A 24,444-nucleotide genomic window follows, 5' to 3' on the forward strand; every position below is an offset into this window, starting at 1 on the left:
CAATAAAGGAGAAAACGTACTTTTTTACAAAATTTTATAACAGAAACAAAAAAAAAACTTTTTTTTTTTTTTTTTTTTCCAAATTTTTGGTCTTTATTCGTTTAGCAAAACATAAAAACCGCAGAGGTAATGAAATACCACCAAAATAAAGCTCTATTTGTGGGAAGAAAATGATAAAAATGTTGTTTGGGTACAGTGTAGCATGACCGCGCAATTGTCATTTAAAAAGTGGCAGCGCTGAAAGCTGAAAATTTGCTTGGGCAGGTAGGGGGTTAAGTGCCTGGTATTTAAGTGGTTAACCACTTGCCCACTGGGCACTTAAACCCCCTTCCTGAGTCCTGACCAGACCAATTTCCAGCTTTCAGTGCTTTCACATTTTATATGACAATTAACTCAGTCATGCAACACTGTACCCATATGAATTTTTTGTCTTTTTTTTCACACAAATAGAGCTTTCTTTTGGTGGTATTTAATCACCACTGGGTTTTTTATTTTTATTTTTTATAAATTAAAAAAACTGACATTTTGAAAAAAATGCATTTTCTTCATTTTTGTTATAAAATTTGGCAAATTTGTAATTTTTCTTCATACGTTTTGTCTAAAATTTTATACGGCTACATATCTTCAGTAAAAATAACCCAAATCAGTGTATATTATTTCGTCTGTGTGAAAATTGTAGAGTCTATAATCTATGGTGCCAATCACTGAAAATTGATCACACCTGATGTACTGACGGCCTATCTCATTTCTTGAGACACTATCAAGCCAGGAAAGTAGAAATACCCCCCAAATGACCCCTTTTTGGAAAGTAGACATTCCAAAGTACAGTAATAGCTAGGATTGCGAGGACTCGTTCCGGAAACATGCTTGTAATCCAAAGCACTCGTATATCAAAGCAAATTTCCCCATAAGAAATAATGGAAACTGAGATGATTAATTCCACAATCATGTATTCATAAGTCCTTCAGTTTATAGATTATAGCTATTGGCTCCCGCTGCTGTCAATCAAATCCAATGACGTGGAGCCGAGTCATGCATTCGGCGGCTATGGCCGCCGAATGCTGGACTCAGGAGCGCACCCGCAAGCGAATCTGCTCCGGGAAGCATTTCCCCGAGGGGGTTATCTGATGTGGGAAGGAGCCGCCAGGGGGACCCCAGAAGAGCAAGTTCATGGCCACTCTGTGCAAAACGAGCTGCACAGTGGAGGTAAGTATGATATGTTTGTCATTTAAAAAAAAAAAAAAAAATGAACCCTTACACTCACTTTAAGACTGTTCTATCTACCCTGTAAAATAAAAAAAAAGGGGGTCTATACTTGCCTAGTATGAAGCGGTTCCGGTCCAGTCACATGGCCAGCTTCAGCACAGAGTGGGACAGCCGTCAGCAACTGCCCCAAAGTAGGCCTATGGGTGACATCACCACCCAGACTCTACAGCCGTTGTCGCTGTCTCTCCTCTGCAATAAAACCCATGCATTGACTGAACTGGAGCGGCTTCAGAATAGGTAAGTATAGACATCTTTTCTTTTTCAGTGTAGATAGAATAGGCCAAAGGCCCATACACACGATAAGAAAATTAAAGTTAAATTTCGATTTTCGGATCGTTAGTATGGTGCTTTCAACAGCCAATTCCGATTTTTCGTCCGACAAAAGCTGGATGTGCAGACTATAAAATTTTAATTGTACGTGAACTCTACGTCCGATATTCGTTTAAGAAGTACTGTTTTCATCCAAAAAAAAAAAAAATCGTAAGAGGAAGCCTACGCATGCTTGGAAAAGAAAGAACACATACAAAACAATTCAACACATTCCGTCACTTCTGAAGTTGACGTAGGAAGTGACATTTGGGATATTGTTAGAACGGTATAAAACCTAAAACCAAAAATGTATTATATTGTAGCTTACCAATAATTAGATTAGATCATCAGTTTTCTTTTCTTGGCTTTTTTCCCCTCTGTTTTCACCTGGTGACCTGGCCAGTAACATGCCTCCTGTATTAGACTGCCCCCACTCTGGATGAAGAAGGACAGGGGACACAGCAGACAGCAGCATTGTCAGTTTGGGAGGAGGGGAGTGTTAAATGTACTACCAAAAGCCAAACTCCTGCTCACACGTTATCAGTTTTTTTCTTTTCTTTTTGGGATGAAGGTTTTGCATGAGTAAAAAGAGGTAAAGAGGATCTTTGTTTAGTTCCAGTCTGCGCATTTTGGTAAAATGCATGCAGATGATGATCAGGTTTTCAGTGTACATTTGCTGTGTTTGACATTTGTTTTACCATGAGTTATGTTCCATTATGTCTTTTGGGGCCATCTTTTTTTCTTTCCAGGCAGTAGCAGCAGTAGCAACTCAGACTCCACAGTGATAGAGAGACCAGTGGATAAGAAGTTACCCAGTGAGTGGCAGCTCCTGAGCTAATGCTTGAACATGCTCTGTGTTCCCCATTCAGTTGCTGCACTGCTACCTGCTATTGAAGCAATATGGATGATGAAACCCCAATGCATGCTTTCATCTTTACTGCGTTTAGTTTTTTTCACATCCTGACACTTTGCAAATGCTCTGCTGTGGAATATTTTGCGCTCAGATCATATGCCCTGCCCTAAATAGCTTTTTTTTGAAGAAGAAGAAGCACATTTTACTTGCCATTTTTGTGTCTTTGTGTTCTTGCTGCTATATATTTACAGTAAAATATTTAGTGAAACAGAATGTATTGGTTTGCATCACAGTGGCTCCATGGGTAACACTTATGCCTTCCAGCAGTGGGTCCTTGGTTTGAATTTTGGCCAGGACACAGTCTGCCTGGAGTTTGCATGTTCTCCCTGTGTTTGCGCGGGTTACCTCTGGGTACTCTGGTCTCCTCCCACACTCCAAAGACATGCTGGTAGGCACAACGTAATTGGCACCTGTCTAAATTGGCCCCAGCATGTGTGTACAAATTGGTTATGCACACGTGTTATCACATTCTGCATGTTGGTCCTAAACTTAAACACTTGGTAAATTTTGAGAAAAGACCTGGTAACTACATCGTAAAACAATCTCCAAGAAAATTCTATGGAAAAATCCCTCAAGTATATCGGATATGCCCAGAGAACCAGCCTATAGAATAGGTGGATACAGCTGAACAAATATATACCTTCATTGATTTACTTCACTGGCTATGTAGAAGCATGATAAAACATACTAATCTTAAATACAAGCTGATCTAGGTATTAGCTTCTATAAATGTATGTATTACTGTGTTTCTCAGAACCTTTTATCATTCTTCTTTAAAACTTTTCTCATTATCCATCAATCCAAGATTCCTCTTCCAGATTTTATGGTTATCAGGTGTACTCCTCGTCTAAACCCTTGTCTCGTAATATGCCCTCCCCTCTCTTCCATACCTCCTGTTATCCCTCCTCAGAACACAGTCAGTTGCCCTTCTTACGTAATCTCTTTCCTTCATAAACTTGGTAAATTATATAAGTATCTGCACATGTTCTCCTTGCACCTCAGCTTATATGCAAGTAAAACCTACATTAACATAAGATCAACATATTATTCTAACATTATTTTATCGGTCATTTATCAAACAGGCAACAATTCAACTTCTACAAAGCATGATTGGATAAAAAGAATACAGAGGTAGAATGATAAATGACTGAGGAATACGGGGCCATAAATTTGCTTGATTTCCCCCATCCACACAGACAGTGTTGACAGGGGAATCCTTCCCGCAGAGCCATTGTGTTCTCCCAGCTAGTAAAAATCACTGTGTTCTCCCAGTGGGGACTGCTTCGATTGATCAACTTGGGTACATTCAGCCTGCCCAAACATGGTTTGACCCTCGGCTGGTTCAGCAAGATTCAAATCATCTATGACTGACTTAAAGCTAGCCATACATTAAACGATTTTCTTGTTCAATTTCCTTTAGATTTACCTTCAACTATGTACTGCAAGGGCCTGCCTGATTTGCATACAAATTTAAAGTGTTTTGATTTGACCTCATATTATAGGGTTTTGGTAAATCTAAAGGAAAATTGTATAAGGTATGGCCAGTCTATAGGAGTGAGGCTGGTGACTGACGTATGACTTGGGTTTGGGGAAGGCCATACATAGGGTGTGTGAACTGGATGATAGAAGTTGATTGATTCCCTTAATTTTCAGATATTTCTTCTCCCTTACTGTTGGGCTATGGGGCAGGAAATTAATGTAAATCTCTGTAATTGGACAGGGATGGCAAAAAATACACTGGCAGGGGCTATAACCCTCCCTTACTCTATCCAAAATGAAAAAAAAAGTGTTGTCTATAGTTCTACTTTAAGCACAAATTTCTGCTAAATTTATGGTGAGGACTAAGAGACTATAACCATGCCAGTGGTGCAGCTGAAAACATATAGCACAATTATGAAGGTATGTGGTCCAGGCATTAAGCAAAGGAAGGACTGGGGGCAGGAACAAATCCATCAGTTTTTTTTTTTTCTCTTTAGCAATTAACAGAAATAAAGTTAAGATTCCTTAATATGTAAACTTACACAAGCAAAGGATTGCAAGAGAGTCCTACTACCTACCTGCCAGGGGGTGTGTCCAAGATGGCGACCTGAGCGGCTGCATATTCCAGAGCTTTGCTGGCCGACCCTGCTATTATCCTTCTCCTGGGCGCTATTCTATCTGGCCATGAGTGGATTCTATCCAGATGAGACGCTGCTCCTCCAAGGGAACCCCTGGTAGAGGAAAGCAGCTGAGATTCCCGCTGATTGAAGAGGTACAGATCCCGCCTCCTGCGGCCCATGAAAGAGCAACATGGCATCGCAGACGGACACGCTGGAGGGCACCTCTCCCCCACCAAGCTTTATGGCGGACATAGCCACTTGTCAAGTCTCACTCACGACTAATATTGAGGCGGTGCAACTTGAAATGGGTCTCATGAGACAGGACATTGATAAAATCTGCTCCCGAGTGTCGGAGCAGCGTGTAAGCCTCACTGAAGACACAGTAACTGAACACTCCTCTGCTCTCCGCACCATACAGACTAAAGCTACCTGCTGGGTATAGGTGACCATGTCAGTGTCCCTTGTGTCTGCACCATCCCTAGATTAAAAGCCCTTTGGCAGCTAGGTAAGTGCCATGCAAGTTTCACCCAAACAGAGTAGCTTTCCTTCTACCCTGGGGCCTGGGTACCCCATGCTATATAATCTACTGCTTAAACATCAACATCTACCTCTTATATAGATTACCAGTAACTGATTTCTATGGTAAGTCACTATAATATACTGTATAACAACTCCTCTGCCAAAGGCAAATACATAAGATTTCCTAATATTTAACTGCCATATGCATCATTGCAAGCTCAAAAGCCCTCAGGGGTTTCTAGTATATACAGTGTGTATATATATATATATATATATATATATATATATATATATATATATATATAAAATTAGATTGTGATCATCCAAAGGTTTGCAGGAAAGTCTTACTACCTACCTCCTAAGTGTAGCTGACCATCTCAGTCTCCCTGGCAGCTACACCATCCCTACTACTCAGATTAAAAGCCCCATGGCAGCTATGTAGTTGTCCTACAATTTCCACTCAACTGGTGTGGTTTTCTTTTCAGCCTCGGTACCTACAGTCTGCCTGGCTCCCTCCACGTGTCTCCACTGCACCTCTCCCGACATGGTATCTCCTCACACAGTGGAGAGCTCCTTCCCCTTCACTCTACGGGCCTGTGCCTGTCAGCTGACTTTCTCCAGACAGTTTCAGCCTCCTGTCATGGCATCTGTCTCTCTGTAGATAAGAACTCAGGCGAGAGGTCCACTGTGCTGAGAGGACCGTCAAAACTTGACCTTCCACACAACAGCTCATTGGTCGGGGTCCGCCCGGGCCCCCTACATATGTATGGACTGTCCTCCCCTGATGGCGTCCCTGTCGGTATGATAATACCAGCAGCAGTGCAGCCGCTTTATGGGGATGCCAGACCGATTTGCCTCCCAGCCCAGTGCACCCCATAAGACTGGCGCTGCACTAAAAAGGTAGTGCAAGCCAACGGAGACACTTTTTGTGCTGCCCCCCCTGCTAAGTGCTGCCCTAGGCCTGGGCCTTGTTGGCCTAGGCCAAGATACAGCATTGGCTACTACATTGCCATCCACAATCTTCTAGGTTCTGTGCAAATGGCTGCCCCATTGCACACTGAGCACAGGTTCGCTCATGTGGCACTGTCACCATTTGCTGATTGGGCGAGGTGGAGAAGAGGGGTCGTAATGTCATGATGTTCACCTTGTCCAATCAGAGAACACCCTGTATTCATTAAAAAAAAACAAAGAGTTCAATGAACAATGGTGATGCCAAGCGAATGACTCCCTATGGTCAGTATGCAGTGGGGAACCTGAGCAGGACCCGGAGTATTGTGGCCAACGCTGCAGTAACACCAACTACTACAGTGTTTTTCATCCCTTAGAAGTATACTTGCATTGTGTCAAGCTCCAAAATAGGTGTGCAATATATATAATTGCTGGAGTTCAGCTTTAAACATACATATAGTCTTAACACTGACACTCTCATGTGACACAACAATGACTAAGAGCCTCAGTTACACTGTTTTTAAAGTGCATAGTATTTTGTGAGAGAGAGCCAGTTCACAGCATAGAAACGCAGTCTGGATGCGTTCCAGATACTTTTTTGAATGCGCATTTTTGGTGCGTTTTTGATTTGCTTTTGGTGCAGTCCAGTGCTCCCCCCCCCTTTTTTTTCTTATCCTTAACCACTTCAATACCAGACACTTAGACACCTTCCCGCCCAGGCCAATTTTCAGCTTTCAGCACTGTCGCAATTTGAATGACAATTGCGCGGTCATGCTACACTGTACTCAAACAATTTTTTTTATCATTTTGTTCCCACAAATAGAGCTTTCTTTTGGTGGTATTTGATCACCTCTGCGGTTTTTATTTTTTGCGCAACAAATAAAAAAAGACCGAAAATTTTGAAAAAAAACCAAGTTTTTCTTTGTTTCTGTTAAAAATTTTTGTAAATAAGTATGTTTTCTTCAATGACGGGTACTGATATGGCTGCACTGACGGGCACTGATACAGCGGCACTGATGGGCACCGATGAGGTGACACTGACGAGCACTGATAGGTGGCACTGATAGGTGTCACTGGTATGTGGCACTGATGGGCACTCGTAGGTGGCATTGATGGGTACTTATGGGTGGCACTGATGGGTACTTATGGGTGAAACTCATAGGTGTTACGAATAGGCACTGATGGGCACTGATAGGTGGGCACAGATGGGCATTGACAGGTGGCACCGATGGACACTGAGTGGCACTGATGACACTGGTGGCACTGATGCCCCTAAGGGTGGCATTGGGCATCACTGCAATATAATGGCGCCAATCAGTGCCCATTTTTTGGGCACTGACTGGGCACATGTGGATGACCATGGGGTACATACCTGGCCATCCACATGTTGCCCCCTTCCCTGGTGGTTCTAGTGGCGATCCCTGGTGGTCCAGTGTGGTCATCTGAGGGGGGCTGCGCTCATAAACAATCAGCGCAGAGCCCCCCGTCAGGAGAGCCGCCGATCGGCTCTCCTCTACTCGCGTCTGTCAGACACAAGTGAGGAAAAGCCGATCAACGGCTCTTCCTATTGACATCGTGATCAGCCGTGATTGGACACTGAGTCACACCAAGTGACCACAGACTTAGCTTTTAATAGTAGTAAAAAGAGGAAGTTTATAGGAGTCATAAATCTGTGGGTGTATGCTGGCAGCTCATTTGGACTTAACTTTATTCTCTGCGTCAGCAAACCTTACAATCTTAGAATATCACCACATATAGCTATAGGAAAGAAAAACAACACTTGGGTGTGTAACTCTGCTGGACTGCAGGCCTTAAATACCTTGAGGTTCAGAATGTGGCAAAACTAAAATGGTTTACAGTTTTACGATGGGCGAATTCCCTTAGTGGGAAGTGCTCATAATCTCGGCAGATGTTTATTGTTAACAGACATTGAGAATGATAAGCAAGTTTTGACATACTGCAGTGTTCCGTTACAGACTTTCTGATAAAGCATTCAGTTCGTTATTTACAGCTTTAGCAAATCCTTGTTTGTTAGTTATCTAAGTAATGGCCAGCAAAATGGTTTTTGCTACTCCGAAGTGTCCAGACTCTTAGGCCGGCCATAGAGTGTTCAAATCTCATCCAGTTCTGCAGGAATCGGCCAAGATTCGAACTGTGTGTGGGCAGGCTGAATGTACCGGGTACAACCAGCCTGCTGGATTCAGTTGCGATTATCGCTAGCGGCCGTTACAGCCTCTAGCAATAATCACTTTCTTCCCCGGCCGGGAGCAGACAATGGCTTGGCATGAGGGATTCCCCTGTCAGCACTGACTGTGCTGATGTGGGAATAGGGCAAATATCTTTCCTACAACCCGCCATTGCAGGAAAAAGATTTGCACCGTCTATGGCCTGCCTTAGCAAACTGTTTACTCAAGTTGGGGGGAGGGGGGGCTCACAGCTGCCCTGTTATTTAAAATATGTCATACCTGTGTTCTCACTCAGTTTCTGGGGTGCCCAGTTGTTATCACCACAAAACATTCTTGTTCTTTATCTCAGTAACTCATTGTACTGAATTCTAATTCAATGTGTACCAGTCTGACTGCAACAGGTTGAATTGTAATTGGTTATTACCACAGTGATACTGCACTTAAGAATTGGCACTACTTTAGTACGGTTCCTGTTAAGGCTGCATGTTGCTTATGTGTAATTTACATGATGCCAAAAATGAATGGGATTTTAAAAATTAAGGGATGTATTTATAAAAAAAAAAAAATTGCATAGCAATTTGCCCAGAGAAAGGCATTTACATTTGTTCAGTGCGAATGGGGCAAAAACTAATGTTAAAGTATAACTAAAGGCAAAACTTTTTCCTGATGCCACCATGGCAGCATACTAGTGATAGGCTCCGCCTTTCTCCCCTCCCTCAGGACCACTGAAATAGCATAAATTAAAGGCCAGTTAGGCCCTGCTCCATTCTTCTTTTTGTCCTCATACCTCCACGCACCAGTGAAGAGTAAGCAGTACTATGTTCCCCCCTCTGCCTCCAGGCAGCTGTCGGCTGGGTTAAGCCTCTCCCAGTACGAAGTCCCAGTATCAGGCTGCTAAAAGCCCCAGAGTAGCTTGGGAGCTCCTTCTGTGGGTCTCGATGGAGCTGAGCAGTTTTTCCTCTTTAGGAATGAAATCTGCCTTTAAGGTTGGTGTCTGCAACGCTTGTTGGGTTTGGGGAGGCCAGCTTTGCATCCTTCTTACCTTTGCCTTTGTTTGTCTCCTGTCATTTTCTGCACCTCCTGTTCTTTTCCTCCCGCAGTGGCACTGGTCTGGGTACATTACTCTCCCTAGACAGGTTCTCTGTCCTTTGCTGTCCTAGGCCGGCTGTAGGTATAGCTTATGTTTGTAGGTTGTGTATGTATAGGTTTGGGGCAGGGTGTGTGTGTGTGTGTGTGTGTGTGTGTGTGTGTGTGTGTATATATATGTATGTATATATATATATATGTATGTATATATATATATGTGTGTGTGTATATATATATATTATAGAGATAGAGAGATATGGATATGTGTATTGTAGGGGATCAGAGGGGTGGACAGCTGGCTCAGAGACAGTCCATTAAAACATAAGTGGCTTTATTCAGCAAAATGGCAAACTAAACATAAGATAAGACAGACTTGTCTTGTCAAACGGTTGTGCACACAGGTACAGCTCACAGTTCAGCAGCACACAGGCTTATAGGCAATAGTTCATGGCTCTAATCAGGGCTACAGTCTTTGTGGTTAAGCTCACCCAGCACACCATCCAGCAATGGACATTTTCACACAGCATGCTGCTGTCTCTCTCTCTCCTACTCAAACAGCTCTCTGAGACTTTCAGCCCAACTGACAATAAGCAGGTCTGAAGGGGAAATACCTGCCCTCTTCGATTAACTCCTTCTCAACCCTGCCACAGGCTGACCCTCTACAGTATGTATATATGTTGATGTATATGTTTGTGTATATATGTTTATGTTCATATGTTGGTTAGTATGTATGTGGGGGGGGGGGGGTGTTATATGGAGCGTTATGTGCATGTATTTATATATGCATGCATATTGCTTTAAAAAAAAAGGGGGGGGGGGGGAGGAGAGAGTGTGTAGATGTGTGTGTGTGTGTGTGTGTGTGTGTGTGTATATATATATATATATATATATGTGTATGTATATATTTAGATATACATTAATAGAGGGAGAAGCGAAGTCGCTGTTGCCTTATCTATTTTTCCTCTTCTCGGTCTTTCTGCGGCTGTCTGTCTCTCAGCTGGTCGTCCCATTTCTCCATGATTCGAGTATCAGTCACCACCCATACAAAAGACCCTCAACACTTAGGTGGGGACCACCGTGTCAGTAAGTTTTCAGGAAAGGAGTGCCCTCTCATGCGGTTTGCTTTGATTTGCTTCAGCTCCGCGCCCACGCTCTCAAAGGCCAGAGCCAGAGGCCATAGAAAGGCGGACGTTCTTCAGAGAAGCATAGCTCGGATGCCGCTCCCACTCAGGAGAGAGGTTCTAAGGAAAACGGCTTAGCTCTTCTTTCCCAGATCCAGCACCCCAACAAGAGTCCTGCAGGACCTGTGGCACAGTGCCTATGCCCAGGAGGCTGGTGAGTGAAGTCAGCCTAGTTGAAGTTTGCAGCTGACAGGTAATACCGAATGTCCTTATTACTTATCAGGTGGCACAAAACTTCTGTTTTAAACTCACTGTAATTACTCTAGCTAGCCAGCCCCCTTGTTGCGGGTCTAGCCACTAGCAGAACAACCTGCCTCATGGATCACTCATCCTCTCAGTACTCTTGAGGAGGGGGTCGCAGCCTTCAAATGATTTTAGCTCCCTTGCACCAGAGGAAGATCTGGAGCTACTTGTTGTCAGTTTTTCTTTGGAGAACTGTGTATCCAGGCAGTCAAGTAGACCATTATATGGGTTAAAAGACAAAGTCATATTTACAATGAGCAGTCACTTTTCCATCAGGAAACTGGTTTATTCAAGGCGGATATAGCATCGCTGAAATCCATGCCCACAGTGGGACCGGCTGTTGTTCAATAGGGTGGTGGCTGGGAAGGGCCTGCCACTCAACAGAGGCCCTTACCTTGGTGACGGGTACTTTGGGTTTCTGCTCCCAGGATATGGTTGGGGAGGAAATCCTTAGGGCTGATATCTTGGGACCTGGCCATGTATCAACCTGGTGCCTGGCCAAGGCAATCCTATACTCAGTTACGGCTAGGGGTACCCTATGGTTGAGACCCGGAGCTGTGTTTGGCTTCCTAGAAACAAAATTGGAATAGTCACTTTATAGTGCAAGATCTCTGTTTGATATGAAACCAGAGACAGCCATGTCGGAAGTGACAGGAGGAGGGTCCATAACAGAAAGCAGGAAAGTAAAAAAAAATATATAACTAAAAATGAATAATAATAATTAAAGGGAGAAATGTGTTTCTCCCGCTAGGTTCCGCTCCTCTAGGGGCAACCTTTCATAAGGTCCATAAATGAAAATCTTTGGCTGTACCGCAGGTACCCACAAAACCCTTTTACCGGGCGCATGCCCAGACTTTTAAGGTAAGTCCCAGTGGGCACGCATCACGGGTTACTGGACAGTGGATTGTGCAGATCCTTGGAGGATAGGCACTCACGGTCACTTCGGTGGATTCCTCACTGTTCCTTCTCTGGACTTTTTTCACCCCCTCGGAGCTGCCAGATCCCCCGCAACCACGGCGGTTACAATACTTAGACACTTCAGACTCAGATGGGAGCTGTCCTGGTCCCATCTCACAGGAGAGATTGTAGGATTCCTTCCCATCCCTGTTTGTAGGTCGCGGGGGTTAGAGAGAAGCATTCGCTTGCAGCAGATGGCTGGAGGCTTTCGCTAGATCGTCAGGATTCTTAGCCTTACATCCCAAAATTTTTTCTTTTCTTTTTTATTCCAAAGTAAGTAAATTTGGCGATTGGTTGGACACATCTCCGCTTTATCAGCCTACATTTTAGCCTATGAATATCTCTAAGAATATTCACAGAGGTTTCAGTGCCGTGTCAGTTCCTCTTGGAGAACAGGGTCTCCAGATTCGCCACTACCTGGGTGTCATTCTTTTCTACATTAAAAAAAAAAAAAAAAAAAAAAAGGCCAACTTTTGCTTTCCAACAGTTAAAGTGCTTGTGGGGGCTCTACTGGTTCCTCTGTTTTGCTTCCATCAGAAAAGGACGGTGACGGTCATAAGGAGAATTCTGAGATCAGATGTCTCTACTTCTTGGACGACTTCTAGGTGTCTCAGCCTCCTGGCCGTAATGTTGTCATTCATACCGATGATTCCTTGGGTGCATGGGCACCGGTACTAGTTTCAACAACAACGGAGGAAACAGGATCCGGCACAGCTATGGTCAGTGTCACACAGTATGTATAGCGGTCCGCGGTGATGGAAAGACCTTGAGGATGTCACGAACCATCTTACTGGATCAATGTGATGAATCCTATCGGCAAGACTCCCTGGAAAGCGCACTGCGAGGGTCTGTCGGCCAAGGCAAGCAGAGATTGCTAGCCAAGGAAGGTAGTCTCGAAAGCGCTGGAAGGTCAGGCAGCCTTTTTTATCACTTTGACCTTGCTACACAGAATCAAGGGTGTCTAGTCCTCTTGCGGTTGAGCAACAGGACAGCAATTGCATATTTTCAGCTCCAGAGAGGATCTCGCGGCAATATCCTATTGGGAGATGTAGAACACAGAATGTCTGGGTCGGAAGATCACCAGCAAATTCCGGAAGCAATTTACCTCCTAGGGGACTGGAATACACGGACATACTGTCCATCATGCAAGCTTGCCAGAGCATGAGGGGGAGGCTTGTCCACAGGTGGCCTACCACAGACAGGCTTCTTTGCTTCTCACAGCAAATGCCAATTTAAGAAGAGGTCTGAATCGGTTTCCGCTCCCCAAAGCAGAGAACGGAAGCTGAGTTTCTCCATGAAACTGCAATCAAGCCTACTGTATATGTTTTTCCCCAACTTTTCTCGTAATGAAATTCCTCTGGAAGCTGTCAAGAATGAGCATGGTAGTCACGACCACCCCTCCATTCTGACCATAGTCTTGGTGCTTCCTGGCTACTTCAGAATACAGAAGTTGATTCTCCTTCACACATGCACAGACCAGAGATGCAAGCATAATGGTGGGAAGGGGAAGCTGCAGAACCTAGATTGCTCCAAGAGTGAGCTCTACTTTGGGGGGTGCGAAAGGCACTCTACTAACAGCCTCTATGCCAAGATCTGGAACAAACTTGTGTTTTTTTCTATTTTGCATGGCAAGATATTATTCTTACTGCACCTCTGATGGCAGCTGTTCTGGTCTTCTTGTAGGTCAGATTGGACATGAACCTTACCCTATACTCTTTTGAGGTTGCAGGTGTCAGCAAAAACAAGAATTTGGCCAAAGGCCCTTTAGTTTGCAACATTTTGAAGACAGGAGGTTTCGTCAACCGAGAGAGAATCTTTCACAATTAAAATCTTTCGATGCTGTTGGGGTTTATTTCAACTTTTTACTCCAACAGGGCAGTGTTCAGTTTAAGACATCGCTTACTAACCAGTATTTAGCACAGATCGTCAAACAGAAGTCGGTTTGAGTTTCAAGCCCTTAGAGCTTCAGAAAAGCATATTGCTTTTGTTACAGGAGTAGAGCTGCATCCTGTAGTTCAGATTATATCAGAGGTAGCGACAGCTCTCCATCTATCAATCAACTGTCCATTGCCTAACTTTCAAGACGTTCAAGCAAGAAAACCACACAAATTGGTCATTCCCAGAGCTTGAAAGAAGTTTCTGTCCACAATTGCTCTTTTCAGTTCATATGTTAAGTCTTTCACTGTTCCAGATGGAATTCATCAGGCAAGAGAGATTGCCTCCTGGACTTTAACAAGATTGGTTGTGCAGATGGGAAATGGGTCGTGAGCCTCCTTCAGTGGCAGGATGCATCCTCTTCCAGAGGGGTTGAGGCCTCATAGGCAGTCCAGTTGAAAGCATCTATGGATTAATTCTACAGGAAAGTGGCATGCTTTTCCCAGCATACCTTTTCAACCTTTACAGAATAGATCTGGGTGCCTTGTCATCAGTGGGCTTCGGAGGAATGACTGTTCAGTCTTCTGTCCCATTTAAAAAAAAAAAAAAATATATATATATATATATATATATATATATATATATATATATATATATAATTATTTTGGTTTGTTAAGTAGAACCCACCCTGTCAGCTAGGAAATGTATCACTAGTATGGTGGCTTCAGGAAAACGGAAAATTGTATCATACTTACCGTAATTTTCCAATCCATGGCAGCATACGGACCCACCCTTGTGTGTTTCGGTATCTAGCTAATTATGAAGAATGGGGCAGGGCCTAACTGGCCTTTAATTTATGCTGTTTCATTGTTCCCGAGGGAGGGGGGAAAGGCGGAGCCTATCACTAGTATGCTGCCATGGATTGGCGTCAGGAATGAAAATTACGGTAGGTATGATACAATTTTCTGTTTTTTGTTTTTGTTTTTTTTTTTTTAGTTTTGGATAGAGTGGAGACCGATTAAAACCCCTGTCAGCTTGTATTGCTGTCTGTGCCCTCCATAAGAGCAAGTCACCCTCTCTCTATTTGTCCTGAAAGTTAAATAAAAATAAAATCCCAAATTTTGGGTTGTCTCTAGAAACATAATAGAGAAGGGAAATCATCCAATATGGACACTAGTTCTGGTGACCTGGGGGTCCCCAAGGAATTCCCTTCATTTGTAGGGATTTCCTCTCGCTTCCCGTTTGGCTATGGGTCACGAAGTGAAGGGAAATCTCCGCAATGGGACACAGATGGTGAAAAAACACGAACCTGGCAGGGGTTATAACCCTTCCTTACTCAATAGAATATACTGCATTTGGCCACTAGCGGGCACAAAGTATCATATAAGTCTCTAATCATTAAACCAGCACAGGAAATGGCCTAATAACATTGTTTGTTTTTTTTTTTTTTTGCTCCATCTGCACAATTACTGGGAAAATTACTTGATTTTTTTTTTTTAAATAAATGCACTCCTTTTAATTAAATATATTACTTTGCTTCTTCAGTTTCCCAAAGTCTCAGCCTAAGTCATCAAAATCCGCCAGTGACCAGGTTTACGTTTTTGTAAGAGTAATATAACTTCCATGTTTTTTTCTCTCCTCACTGCTGCTCACCTGTGATTTAATTGCTACTGCTTGATAACGCAAGAACCAGCAGGTTGGTGTGATGGGTTTGAGCTCAGTCTTTCTAAGTGATATGGTGGTCTGTTGCAGGTACTGATCTGCCTAGTTCACATTGATTTAGGTCTTTAAGGCAAGTGCTTATCCAAAGTGTGTATTGAGGTTGCTGTGACTATCTGCATAATAAAAGTTGGAGTTTTCTTACCAACAGTACTATATACTATTAAATGTATGCTGGAATGCTAACACGTAACTGAATTTCAACTAACCAAATTTGTGTCAAGTTATCAAAAATGTTGTGCTAATAAGTTTTCATACCCTGGCATTTCTTGGCCTTTTTTCAGAGAATATGAATGATAACACAAAAACATTTCTTTCGCTTATGGTTAGTGTTTGGCTGAAGCCATTTATTATCAATCAACTGTGTTTACTCCTTTTTAAATCATAATCACAACAGAAACTACCCAAATGACCCTGATCAGAAGTTTATGTACCCTGGTGATTTTGGCCTGATAACATGCACACAAGTTGACACAAAGGGGTTTGAATGGCTATTAAAGGTAACCATCCTCACCTGTGATCTGTTTGCTTGTAATTAGTGTGTGTGTGTATAAAAGGTCAAAGAGTTTCTGGACTCCTGACAGACCCTTGCATCTTTCATCCAGTGCTGCACTGACGTTTCTGGATTCTGAGTCATGGGGAAAGCAAAATAATGGTCAAAGGATCTGCGGGAAAAGGTACCGTATTTGAACTCTATAAAGCAGGAAAGGGATATAAAAAGATATCCAAGGAATTGAGAATGCCAATCAGCAGTGTTCAAACGCTAATCAGGCAGTGGAAAATGAGGGGTTCTGTTGAAACCAAACCACGGTCAGGTAGACCAACTAGGATTTCAGCCACAACTGCCAGGAAAATTGTTCGGGATGCAAAGAAAAACCCCCAAATAACTTCAGGTGAAATACAGGACTCTCTGAAAACATGTGGTGTGGCTGTTTCAAGATGCACAGTAAGGGCTCCTTCACATGGACGCGTCCATGTATGGAGCCCGCTCTGCTCAGCGGGGGATCGCTCCGTCGATCCCCGCTGAGCAGGAAGATAACAGGTCCTTCTCTGCACACTGTGCAGGGATGGACCTGTCAGAGTGCCGCTCTCCTCTATGGGGGATCGGATGAGGATGGACCGTAGAGTCTGTCGTCACCCAATACGATCCACAGACGGATGGAAAAGTAGGTTTTTCCTCCGTCACACTTTTTTGGATCAGAGCGGGTCAGATGTCAGCGGACATGTCACCGCTGACATCCGACGCTGCATAGAGGTCTATGGAGCGTCCGTTCAGGTCCGCCTAAAAAACTGACAGGCAGACCTGAACGGACAGTCTGTGTGAAAGAGGCCTAAGGAGGCACTTGAAGAAAGATGGGCTGCATGGTCAAGTCGCCAGAAGAAAGCCATTACTACGCAAATGCCACAAAGTATCCCGCTTACAATACGCCAAACAGCACAGAGACAAGCCTCAAACCTTCTGGCACAAAGTCATTTGGAGCGATGAGACCAAAATTGAGCTTTTTGGCCACAACCATAGACACTACATTTGGAGAGTCAACAAGGCCTATGATGAAAGGTACACCATTCCTACTGTGAAACAGAGTTGGATCACTGATGTTTTGGGGATGTGTGAGCTACAAAGGCACAGGAAATGTGGTCAAAATTGATGGCAAAATGAATGCAGTATGTTATCAAAAAATACTGGAGGAACATTTGCATTCATCAGCCAGGAAGATGCTCATGGGACGTACTTGGACATTCCAACATGACAATAATCGACCTGTCATTGGCTACAGTAAAGTGAAGGTTCTGGAGTGGCCATCCTCAGTCTCCTTACTTCAATATCATTGAGCCACTCTGGGGAGATCTCATACGTGCAGTTCATGCAAGACAGACCAAGAATTTACAGGAACTGGAGGCTTTTTGCCAAGAGGAATGGGCAGCTTTACCATCTGAGAAGATAAAGAGCTTCATCCACAAATACCACAAAAGACTTTAAGCTGTCATTGATGTTAAAGGGGGCAATACACGGTATTAAGAACTGGGGTATGTAAACTTTTGATCAGGGTCATTTGGGTAGTTTATGTTGTCAATATGATTTAAAAAGAGTAAACACAGTTGATTGATAATAAATGGCTTCAGCCAAACACTAACCATGAGTGAAAAATGTTTTTGTGTTATTCATATTCTCTGAAAAATGGCCAAAAAATCATAAATTCTGCCAGGGTATGTAAACTTATGAGCACAACTGTATTTATTACCAACCTGCCTGACAAAAATACATTCTTGAAAGCTTGCAGCAAATGTAACTGCAGTTGCATATCACAAAATGTTTTATTTTCCTGCTCCGAGCAGTGGCTAACTCTGCCCCTTGTAATGTACTGTACATGTCATATTTGTACAGATTTCTAAAGCCTATTGGAAGAAAAGGGGTTGTCTTGCCCTAACAACAAAAGTTTACCCTGTGTTGACAAACAACTAGAATCTCTGATTAATATGGGCAGCATAGTTGTTTTTTAATTTTACAAATCAGACCTATTCCATCAAGTCATCATCATCATATTTACATTTTCTTTTATTACACTTTACAATTTATACAACATATATTGGAATTGGATTGTACACAGCCTTCTAGCAAAGGACTGAGATAATCAGATTAGTATTCCTATTGATTAAATACAAGCTTTGCGTTTTACGTGTTTGGGAATTCTGGATGGTGGTTTAGTTTGGCAGCATGACTGCTGCATTTGTCATATTAATTCGCTATATATTTATAGGCAAGAAAAAGGTATCCCCTGATAAAATGGCAGAGATGCAAGCACGGATCGATGAAGAAAGGAGGGTTCTTGAAGCAAAACTTGATATGGAGGAAGAAGAAAGGAATAAAGCGAGAGCAGAACTGGAGAAGAGAGAGAAAGACCTGCTAAAAGCACAGTAAGTAAAACTGGTGAAGTATTTCCTCATTCACAGTTGTAGGTCTCATCCAAAAAACCTGAAGGGATGAGTGGGGTCATATCGATGTTCATTTTAGACTGTACTGATTAGAAAATTAGAAGGAGCAGGATGGAAAATTTTTTGCGACAAACAAATTTCCAACAGTGTATGTGGTTTTCGTTTGGGAAATGTCACTCATACCAAAATCAAATGGAATGTTTAAAACTCTCATTGTTTGTGGAAAAAAAAATTTGTACCTTTTTTAAGCGGTTCTTCACTGTGTAACAAAAAAAATAAAAGTCAGCAGCTAAAAATCCAATATCTTACTTGTCCATGGATCAAGCGCTCGTCCTCACCCGGGCTAGTTCTTTACTACCCTTCAGGTTCCCGGCGCCAGCATCTTAACTCTGGGCAGCTGGCTGTGACAGCTTGCGGCTTCACAGCCAGCTTCCCACTGCACATGTGGGAGCCGCGCTGTGCTTTGTGAATGGCTATAGTCTTCTGGGACTGTCCCAAAAGATTGCAGGGAGGAAGAGAGGGGGAAAAGTAGAGCTTCGATTGGGATCACCTAAATTCTACAGACCTAAACAGACTTGGATTTATGTATCTACAGAAAGAAAAAACTGAAAGACAGATCTAGACTGAACACTTGTGTGAAAGAGCTCTAAAAAACAAAATTCATATTCCCTATTCAGTACCCAGGCATTCCGAAGAAGCTAAACCAGTTCAGGAAAAATTTGAGCACTGACAACTAGAGTAATAAGTCCAAGACTGGGAATCCTTGTACGTTTTGCTCAGATCAATAAAGTTGTCAGTATTTAAAGGTTTAAAGTTGTGAAGCCTGTTTATTTTTTATTTTTTTCTGGATTTGTCCGACTTGCAGTGCGTAGAATGAGCCCCTGGCTTTTGGCACCTGGCCTCTTCAGAGGGTGACCTGGTCTTTAGGCTTATGTGTATGTGTATGTGTGTGTATATATATATATATATATATATATATATATATATATATATATATATATATATATATGTATATGTGTGTGTATGTATATATATATATTACACACACCGCTGTGTATTTACCCCCTTCCTGATTTTTTTTTTTTTTATTATTTTATTTTAGCAGATTTGTCACACTTAAGTGATATAGATCATCAAACAAATATTACACAGCTAACCGGAGTAAATACAGAGAATGTCAGGCCATCAGTTCCTGACCTCAGGCGTACTTGGATTATGCAGCAGGCTAATGGTCCAAAGCAGACCAGCAAGTTCAAATCTGAATGGCTTAAAAAACAAAATCAAGGTTTTGGAGTGGCCTAGTCAAAGTTTGCACTTAAAGAGGAGCTCTAGGCAAAACCTGTAGCTGATGATTTTTAATGTTAGGGCACATACCTGTCCAGGAATTCAGCAGTTTCCACACCCGAGCCGTTTTTTCAGTTGGCTATCAGGTGCTGGTGCTGCCATCTTGACTAAGGGAAGCTGGCAGTGAAGCCCTGTGGCTTCACAGCTGGTTTCCTACTGCGCATGCGTGAAGCATGCTGAACTTATGGGAATGGGCTGGCTGCGAGGAAAGGGGGGGGTGCACGCGAATAGTTGTAACACGGAGGGTGGTTTCCAATCACTGGGTGGAGGCTGGAGTTGAACACTTGCAGACTATTTCTGTTTTCATTTAAGTTTTGTGATATACTCACAATTGTGGCTGTGACACTTTGGTGTAAATAGTCACATTCTTCTGTGGACACTGATGGTATAGATTATGTTTTAAAAAAATAAAAAAAACAATCCAAAGACATGCTGGTAGGTTAATTGGACCCTGTCTAAATTGTCCCTAGTATGTATGAATGCAAGTTAGGGACCTTAGAGTGTAAGCTCCTTGAGGGTAGGGACTGATGTGAATGTACAATGTATATGTAAAGCGCTGCGTAAATTGACGGCGCTATATAAGTACCTAAAATAAAGAGAAACTTCAGACCAATTAGTCTAACTCCTCAACCTAAGCTTAAAGTTGCATGTAACAAGTAATATCCTGAAATTTCATATAATATGAAGCACCAGAAATGTCTGTATTAAAATCTTTCTCTGGTACAACATATTTTTATGGATTTCCCCCTTTTTATGTATAGGCAGTCACTTGTGTTTTTGTTTATTTCTTGCCTTTCCCTACTAGTGAAGAAACCCCTTCCTTTGTCCCTGTGATTACATCACAGGGACTGCTGAACTCTTCACTGTGCTAAAATTTGGAGGAAGGCTCCAAGAGGGCGCCCTGTGTCACTTCCTCCAGATGCAGATTTGCCCATTGGATACATGTCCTGTGCTGATTGGCAGTGGTTGGGAAGATTTATTAGTAACAATGCTGATATCCCTCCTCCTCCTTTTACATAACGATGGTGCCCTGTAGTTCAGATTACTACAGCGGCCACTCAGGGTGACAATAATGTGGTAAGTACGCTGCAAGCCAAAAAAACATCGTCACCCAGAAAGAGGAAGGCCCATGGACAGGCAGGATCACCATTTATATAATATATGAAAGAAGGTGGAAAAAAAAAATAACTGATTCACTTTATTTACTTGTAAGGAAGGTTATACTGTTATGAAAAAAACCTTATAGGCTGCTATTGCCAACCTCCTCCTAAGAATAGTTGTTGCCTATCATTGCAAAAGCTATGATACGTTTTGAGTCCCCAACCATTGATTGATTTTCAGCATTCTTGTTCCTGGAAGTAAGGGAATTCGCTTTTCAGAAAGAGATTATCAATTCACTTTCTGTCAGATTTTCTTTAATTGTGTCAAAAAGACCATGAGAAGGCTGTCAATTATTAAAAAAAACTTATGTAACTGATGGGAAACATTTTTGTCTTCTGAAACAAATTTTTACGTAATCATCACATCTGTATACAAAGTTATGTAAGAGAAAATGTCAGCTTATTTTTGCATCGAAAATCAGTTGCAATTTGTAATGGTTAAATTAGGCAGTCAAGACTTTCTTAGACTTTGGTTTCCTGAGGGTATGTGCTGAGGGAATCTGTAACAGCTGATGGTAATCTACTACTTCAATTTTATAATTGGAACATGTTGGATTTGCAAGCAGCTCTTGTCTTTGGCTAATTTAGGAGCAGAATGTTTGTTTGAAATGTATTTGAGAAAGAAAAATAAAATATTGTTTTATCTTTTAAGACAAGAACACCAGTCCCTTCTAGAGAAACTTTCTGCCTTGGAGAAGAAGGTCATTGTTGGTGGGGTAGATTTACTGGCTAAAGCAGAGGAACAAGAACGGCTTTTAGAGGAATCAAATACTGAACTTGAAGAACGTAGAAGGAGAGCAGAGAAGCTTCGCAGAGAACTAGAGGAGAAGGAGGTTTGTTGTCTATACTCGGTATGAACAATCCTGGGTCTAAAAGAACTTTATCTCCTGCCTGGCTTCACACCTTATGTCTTTAGCGATATATAAGGTTGCCAGAGAATGTAACTGGTCCCCTAGAAAGAAGCAAAGCTTTTAGCTAGCTTGCCATGGTAAGAGGGGAGATCTCCATTTTGGTGTCCTGAACAGCATAAATATCTTTTAGGTAGAATTAGTCTTCAAAGTCCTTTTTGGTGAAATTGAAATTGATCTGGAGAACAGCAACTTAAACAACTAGTCATACTGGAATTGGAAATATGACAATGTACAAAAAATAGTTTTTATTCCCTTTTACCCTCCTTCTGTTGCACTAACAAACTGTTGAATTATCTGTTGTGCCAAGAGTAAAGCATACTAATTTTGGGTGTTACCAAAATGAATTTTAAACAAATGCAACTATGTTTTCATGTAGGGTTATTGCCTTTAAGTGAACATTTGGTATATAGCAATAGACAGTTATGCCTACAGTGCCCCTGGGCTACAATAAAGTGTGCACATTTCTTATTGGACAAAGTGAATGCATATACAAATAAATATTTAGGTTATAAGTCCATACTATGCTTGCTATTTCTTGTTTATCTTGAATGTTTTATGTCATGCAGCAAGAACGGTTAGATATTGAAGAAAAGTACACAAGCTTACAGGAGGAGGCACAGGGTAAAACCAAAAAATTGAAAAAAGTGTGGACCATGCTAATGGCAGCCAAGTCTGAGGTTTGTTCTGCTATGCCTATCTTTTTCTTACTCTTGTTTGTGCAACTAATGTCCTCATACATCTTTCATTGATTATTATAATGCCATTATTTTTTCACTATTAATTACTAAATAGTAATTGTTTGCTACACTTCTAACTATTTCATGAATGAAAATTAAGCTGACAGGTAACAGAGTTCCTAAAATATACTGAACACCTGACCTAAAAAAGTGTTGAAGGCAACAACTATTATGGATTACTAGCATTCTATGATGCTATCAAAATATGAGTCTTTAACTGTCTCTCTGTGGCAGGGCTCAGGCTACCTTCTAGGCCTGGGACCAAGCACCAAAGCACCAGTGGAACAATATATAAACTCTCACAGGTGCTTGCAGGTGCTATGAAATGTCTACCTTTTGGCACTTTTGTTACTTTAGGAATTTTTTTAGGCCAACACAGGTTCATGGTAAATAAAAAAAAAAAAAAAATAGAGCTGACCATGTATGTGCTTACAAGTTTGAAAAAAAGCATAAGCTATTTTAATATAGTTTTAATTTTGGAACTATTTACAGGTGTTGTACATTAAAGGATAAGTTCACCTTTGGGAATATGTTACATGTTCCAGCTCCTGCAGCTCTTGCCTGACCCCCCCCCCCCTCCCTCCCCATGTGACAGCGGGCCAGGGATATTCTCTCCACACCTGCTGTCACAATTTGAAAAGAGAGCAGCTGTGCAGGGCTCTGCTCACGTGGCTGTGTCATTCATTCACTGAGTTCTGTGAATGAATAGATTACTAATACTGTAAGCCTCTGGGTTTGGGGTTCTCAATGGCACTGGTGAGCATCCTCGTAGTTCATTGGAACTTCCTGGACTGAAATAATTGCTTGCCTGTATCGGAAGTACAGGCGATAGCTAAACTGACAGTCTACAGGAGCCTTACATTACACCTGCGATCTGCTGATTGCTGGTGTAATGCTTTACAGGCTCCTAAGGAAAAAAATAGTAAATGCTAATTTTTTTACCTGGGAAAAAAAAATGTGCATTTATTATTTTTTTTTAAAGGTGAACTTATCCTTTAACCTTTTTGCAGTGTTTTTTTTCTGAGACATTAGCGTAATCCTTCCAGCCAATGGAATAGGAATTATTGGATAGTGTTTTAAAAACTCGAGTAACCTTGGTGGACAGCTATTAATATTACATTCTTTTTCATCATGTTGACCAGGATTTGGCTTTGACTGTTTAGAATGTCCATTCCCTCATATTATACAATGTCAGTAGGTTTGCACAGTAATAGTAAATGTAAATTTCCTACATTAAATTTCCACATAGTTTGGAATGAACCAACACTTCCTCTGCAATCATTTGGTGATGCAACTGGGAAATCCCATCCCCTTTGACATTTTTTACACTCCTTTGTGTTTACTTGCTGCCCACTCTATAGTTATTTACAGTTACTTCTGCATTTTCTGTGATCACACGCACTTAGTATTTTAGAACACAAACAGAATTATCAGAGAATGCACAAAATGTAAAACATTACAACACCCTTTAAATACAATGTCTTGTCCTCTTGCACAGCACAAATTACTATATCATTCACAGATGTGCTATCATGATTAGGTGCATCCAGCCGATGGTCCCTTCTGAGTAGTGGCAGCCAGTGGATGAAACCACATAAATAACTGAGCTAATGGTATTAAAGGAGTCATTGTTAGTGCAAACATTTTTGTATCTGTATAGTTAAATACAATCTTCTGTAATTACATTACAGTAATATTTGTCAAGTAATCTATATATATCTCTGAAATATAATATAGAAACTGACTGCAGAAAAAAGACTAACTGGTTTGATTGGTCCATGGAGTCTTCCTCCCGGGGGTTTTTTTTTGTCTGTATATAGACCAATCTTTATAGTTACTTGCTGTTTAAACCTCTATTTGTCCTGGAAGTCTATTTCAAATATTCACTACTTATACAGTAAAATAATAGCTAAAAAAGTTGCTTTCACGCTGATTTGTTGTAAAAACTCATATGCATTTTTGACGCATTTCCGGTGGGTTTTGCATCTGGAAAAAAAGACATGTTACTCCAAAAATGCAACCTCAGATGTGTTTTTAATGCGCTTTCCATTCATTTC

General features: G+C 41.8%; 1 protein-coding gene across 2 annotated transcripts in view; it reads left to right on the forward strand.

Moving 5' to 3' along the window:
- Positions 1-24,444, forward strand: part of KIF3A (kinesin family member 3A) — a 147,242-nt gene that overhangs the window by 98,836 nt on the left and 23,962 nt on the right. The window contains exons 10-13 of one of the 2 annotated variants that reach the window (XM_073620672.1): positions 2,325-2,390; positions 18,061-18,217; positions 21,392-21,572; positions 22,217-22,327. In XM_073620672.1, the coding sequence (XP_073476773.1) occupies positions 2,325-2,390; positions 18,061-18,217; positions 21,392-21,572; positions 22,217-22,327 (515 nt within the window). The remainder of the gene's footprint in view (positions 1-2,324; positions 2,391-18,060; positions 18,218-21,391; positions 21,573-22,216; positions 22,328-24,444) is intronic. The other variant, XM_073620671.1, reaches the window with a different exon arrangement.

This window comes from Aquarana catesbeiana, linkage group LG03 (genome assembly GCF_042186555.1).
Source record: "Aquarana catesbeiana isolate 2022-GZ linkage group LG03, ASM4218655v1, whole genome shotgun sequence".
NCBI classification, from domain to species: domain Eukaryota; kingdom Metazoa; phylum Chordata; class Amphibia; order Anura; family Ranidae; genus Aquarana; species Aquarana catesbeiana.